The 5,100-nt window shown below is 36.2% G+C and overlaps 1 protein-coding gene across 1 annotated transcript; it reads left to right on the forward strand.

Moving 5' to 3' along the window:
- Positions 1-2,013: 2,013 nt before the first annotated feature.
- Cbr-inx-6 lies at positions 2,014-4,618 on the forward strand (the record flags this gene model as incomplete). Its single annotated transcript, XM_002647113.1, has 8 exons — positions 2,014-2,091; positions 2,538-2,662; positions 2,708-2,794; positions 2,839-2,948; positions 2,998-3,374; positions 4,128-4,271; positions 4,316-4,458; positions 4,510-4,618. 8 exons carry the CDS (start codon positions 2,014-2,016, stop codon positions 4,616-4,618), a joined length of 1,173 nt encoding a protein of 390 aa, XP_002647159.1.
- Between the last annotated feature and the right edge of the window lie 482 nt (positions 4,619-5,100).

Here is a 5,100-nt window from a genome sequence, read left to right on the forward strand (position 1 = left end):
CAGTTATGTCGCGAAATGCTTTGAAATACATTTCGCGACGCTCATGCATTGAATTTCGAGGGCGCGGAAATGCATTTAAATACATATTTTCGCTACATGAATAACCCCATAAAAGTTACGGTAGTTGTCGTTATGAGCCCTTCGGCCACGGCCACCGGAATTTCTTTTCCACGACTCCAACTGTTTGTACCAGCTTAAAAACTAACATTGTTGATTAACAAAAAGAAACAACTTTCAATTCTTTTCTGTTTTCACAAGTTGACCTAATTCAACGCAATCAAAATAGTGAAATTCGGTCGTCATGGCTCGTTACTCATCTTACGTCACCTTTTCTCAGACAGAATTTCCTTCGTTAACCTTCTACAACATTTTTCAAAAGGGAAATCAAGTGATGTCTGAATAATTGTAATGCTCTTCCACGAGAAGTCCCATCATGGAATTGAAAACCGAATTATCAGTACTTTTTTATTTTTCAATTGTTCAGGATCCACCACATCGACTGGTTTTGTAAGGATTTCAACACCATTGGTTGTAGTCAAGATTTGGAACCGTGACATCTACGTCAGACTACCCGGGCTGGGTCCTGTGTCAAGTTATTATAAAGTAGTCCTGAAAGAATTATGATGATCTTATCTTAAAGTTCTTTGAGGAGTAGCTGGAAGTGCTTCAGATTCTCTTTTTGCTTAATCTTTTTTTTTCATTATCTTTATTTTCAACATGTTTCCATGTTAAAAAAAACAAATTTTTTGGAATTCCAAATTTGTAGTTTTCAGAATTAGGAACTTTGAAAGTACTAACACAATGTCCAGATGGTGCATAACCTCCGCTGGCCAACCGTAATCCTTATTTGCTCATTATAAAGGCATTTTCTAATAAATGCACATCGCATCAGTGGCAACATCGAAGAAAGGAGACGACGAGCGGTAGTAATCTGTCCGTGTAATACAAAAAATACACATACAACAATTCGATACAAACATAGATGTAGATACTCTTCATCAAATGAAAGAAAAAGAAAAAGGAGAAACCTAGTTTCTTCCTTTTACTCAAATCTATTTTCTCTGTAATTACATCAAAAATGACCTCCCAGAAGCCGTGAAGATGAGCAGTCAATTTGGAGAGGGAAATCCTTTTAGTTCCAAATTATTTTTATGAGCTACATAGAGTGGCTCATTTTCTTTTTTTTTCTCAGAAACTACAATCTTTTTTTCCAATTGAAGGCGTTAGAGTCCACTTGCGTTTTCTTTTTCGTCAGGAGATTTCAAAATTCGTACTTACCGTATTTTCTCTAATAGAAGCTCCACTCAAACCATCAACTTTGAGGTCAATTATTTCGAATCCTGTGAAAGATATAAAAGAATAATCAACTGTTAATTGACAAGTTGTTGAAATCTTTCACAGGTATCGAGATAAGTAAGCTCGAAGTTGACGGTTTCAGTGGGCTTCTATTATAGGAAATACGGTTAGAATTTCCGATCGAAAACATTTTGTGAAATCAGACATTGGTCGAATCTGAATTTTTTGCCTTGAGTGAACGAAGAGCTTTAGAAACCCTCTCACAAATTCTGAATTCTAGCTGAGAAGCTCCTAGATACTCCATGCATACCCATCCGAACCGCCCATTCCGAAAAGTACAATTCCATCCCTCTGACCTTTTCCTTTACAGTTCGTTGAAAAAATCTCAGGTTACCTGTGTCAATTGAAAGGAATCTGCGGAGCTCATTGCTTCCGTGTGCATCTCTTTCTTCGTTTTCCAAACAGACAGTACATCTTGTTCTTCATTTTGTCCCTCTCCCTAGCTTCTTCTTATTCTACAGCTTGTTCACACACACAAGTACATACGTACACAAAAATAAATACCCGGAGTGGATTGTTGCGCATCCATCCCCCACTCCAAATTGTATTGTCTCAATTTTCACCTTTTTACCCACTTTCAAAAAACTATCTATTGATTTTTTTTTTCATCGAAACCGTTTTCAGCACATCTAGAAACATCGAGTCGAAACTCCAGCGATGTCGTCGCAAGTTGGAGCGATCAACTCGGTGAATGCGCTCATTTCGAGGGTATTCGTTCAGCCCAAAGGTGATTTGGTGAGTTGTTTTTTTGACGATCTGGTTGAATTACAGTAATCCGAAACACAAAGCGGTTTAATACACAAAGAAGAACACATGAGTTCTGGAGGAACCCAAAATCATTCTGATCTATTTGTTGAACGAAATTTCATGCTCCTTCATGTTTGGGCTTAACTAACTCGATTTCTGTCAAAGATATTAAAGTTTTGTAAACTAATAAATTACTTATCATAATGTAAAAAATTTTTCATCAGTTGGCAATATTTTGATATCTTTCACAGGAATCGAAATAATTAAGCTCAAAGTTGATGGTTTGGGTCGGCTTCTATTAGAGAAGATACGGTAATTGTTTTTATAATAAATTTTAAAAATATTTCCTGACATGCATCAAATTTGTTTTTTCTAACTTGATCTTTTTTGTACATAATAATTCTGAATTTGGTCAAAAAATAGTTCAATTTTAGGCAGACCGTCTCAACTCCAGAATCACAGTAGTAATTCTTGCTGTATCCTCTGGACTTCTCCTCTCTTCACACTTTATTGGAGACCCGATCACCTGTTGGACACCAGCTCAATTCACAAAACAATGGTATTAAAATAACTAACTAATTTTAAAAAATTTAAATAATTCCAGGGCCGATTTTGTGAATCAATATTGTTTCGTCCATGGCACATATTTTGTTCCTCTCGACGAGCAACTTTCATTTGATGAGGGAGAAAGGTTGAGGAAAAAAGATCGAAATGAAAATTTTTTAAGAATTTCAGAAGAAAAGACACAATCCAGTACTATCAGTGGGTGCCATATGTGTTTGCTCTTCAGGCCTTTTTATTCTACATTCCAAGATTTGTATGGAAAGCATTGATTTCCTATAGTGGTCAGTATTGAAACCAATTGTTATTATTAACCAAAAGTGTATTTTTCAGGTTACGATCTGGCTGCTGCTGTCAAGTACGTGGATCGTTTCTGGTCTTCGATTCGGGATCAAGACAGCACTTTCAAATCTCGTCTAGCTGTTTTCGAAGGACGTCCATCTGTATATATTTGGGATGGAATACGATTGGCTCGAAAGAAAAGAAGCAAGAATATGGCTCTGTTCTATACTCTTTCTACTGTTTGGCAAGCAATCAATGCCTGGATTCAATTTTATATTCTCACTAAACTTCTCGATTCACCTTTATATTCTGCCTGGGGGCCATCTATTCTTGGAGATTTGATTCAAGGAAATGATTGGCAGACTACTGGACACTTTCCAAGAGTTGTTCATTGCGATTTTAATACAAGACGACCGGCCAGTGTTCAGGTATGTCTAGAGTAAGAAGATTCAAAAAAACTCAAAGCAGGCTTTCAAAAATCGACTATTATCCTGTGATCTAAAACATTTTCTTGTCTTGAATTCAACTAATTACTAACTCGGTTTATCCTTCATCTCCCAATTACTACAAATGTATGTCCCTGTTATATCTCCTAGTTTCATAGACATTTCACGTGTTAGTGGTTTTCTCCCCTTCGTTGAAATAAATAAATAAAATGAAAAAAAATGGTGCAATTTAAGTAATAGTGCTATTTAGGAAGTGCTACTACCGTGAAACCTGTAATAGACGGGATCCCTAACTTTCAACTTTGAGCCAATTTTTTTCGGTTCTTGTCAAAGATATTCAAACATTCTCCACTGATAAACTGTTTATTATAATCTCAGAAAAAATTCATCAGTTGACACATTTTTTATATCTTATATGGGAATGAAGATAATTGAGCTCAAACATGACAGTTTGGGGGCCACCGGGTTTCCAAGAAACGGATCAAAAAAGGCACCCCAGCGAACTCGTAGGCTAGGAGAAGTTTCAATTTTCGAATTTAAATAGTTTTTGAATGGAATCAGTTTGTGGTTCAACCGTTTGATACTCAGCCAACGAAATTCGATAGTAAATTTAGAATATTTTTGAGATTTGCTGGGGCGCCTTTTCTGACCCACTCTTTGGGAACCCAGTGGGGCCCTTCTATTTCATGTTTTACGGTATGTGTTTGAGAAGCAATTCAAACGATTTTTTTTCAGCTGGACACTGTACTTTGTGTTCTTACTCTGAATATCTACTACGAGAAACTTTTCATCTTTCTCTGGTTTTGGCTTGTTTTCGTGGCAATCGTCTCCACCATCAACTCCATGAGATGGATCTATTATTTGTGCAACACTAGCAAAGTAAAAAAAAAACCACAAGTTTCATAAAATTTTGAATGATTCAGGCTCAAAAAACAATTCGCAACTATCTTGCAACTGCTCCAGTCAAATCTCCAATCAGTGATGAGCAATTCTTCGATGCTCTGGGTCCAGACGGTCTCTTCATTATGGATCAGATGGCTCTCAATTTGGGAGATATTCCAGCTAGGTTAGTGATTTAAATATTGCCAATCTCTATTTTCAAATTCTCTATTTTCAGTTATTTGACAATTTCAATGCGTAACATTTGTCAAGATTTCATCGAAGTATGTGACGACTACATCGACGACGAACGTGCTCCATTTGTGAAAACAATCAAACAAAAATAACTCCCACTACTAGACTATTTTTTATACCTTAACCCAACCGAAAATAAGACAAAGAAAACAAAAGAAAACCGATGATTGCTCCCTGAAAAAAGTTTTAAAGTTTTGTGCCTTTCATTTTACGAACTCTCTCTGCTTTTTTGTTCAATAAACTGTGCCATTTTTAAATAACGTTTGTTTTTTTTTCAGCGAATAATTATAGAAAGATTTTCAGAGAAAGTTGTGTATCTGCAAAGACATTCAGAGAACCATACTTGTAAACTGGGCCGTAGCGGCTCTTTGTGTGCCCTGCCATAGTTTCTTTTAGTATCAATATTTTTGGACCAACTAAGTTTGATATACCGTAAAACCTCTAATAGAACGACACCCGGATCGTCCACTTTGAGCCTATATATCTCATTTTCTGTGAAAGATATCAAAAAGTGGCTAACTAGTAAAATGTTGCTGATATCCTGATAAACATTTACTAGTTAACCACTTTTTGA

This window comes from Caenorhabditis briggsae, assembly GCF_000004555.2.
Source record: "Caenorhabditis briggsae complete genome, chrIV, whole genome shotgun sequence".
NCBI lineage: Eukaryota > Metazoa > Nematoda > Chromadorea > Rhabditida > Rhabditidae > Caenorhabditis > Caenorhabditis briggsae.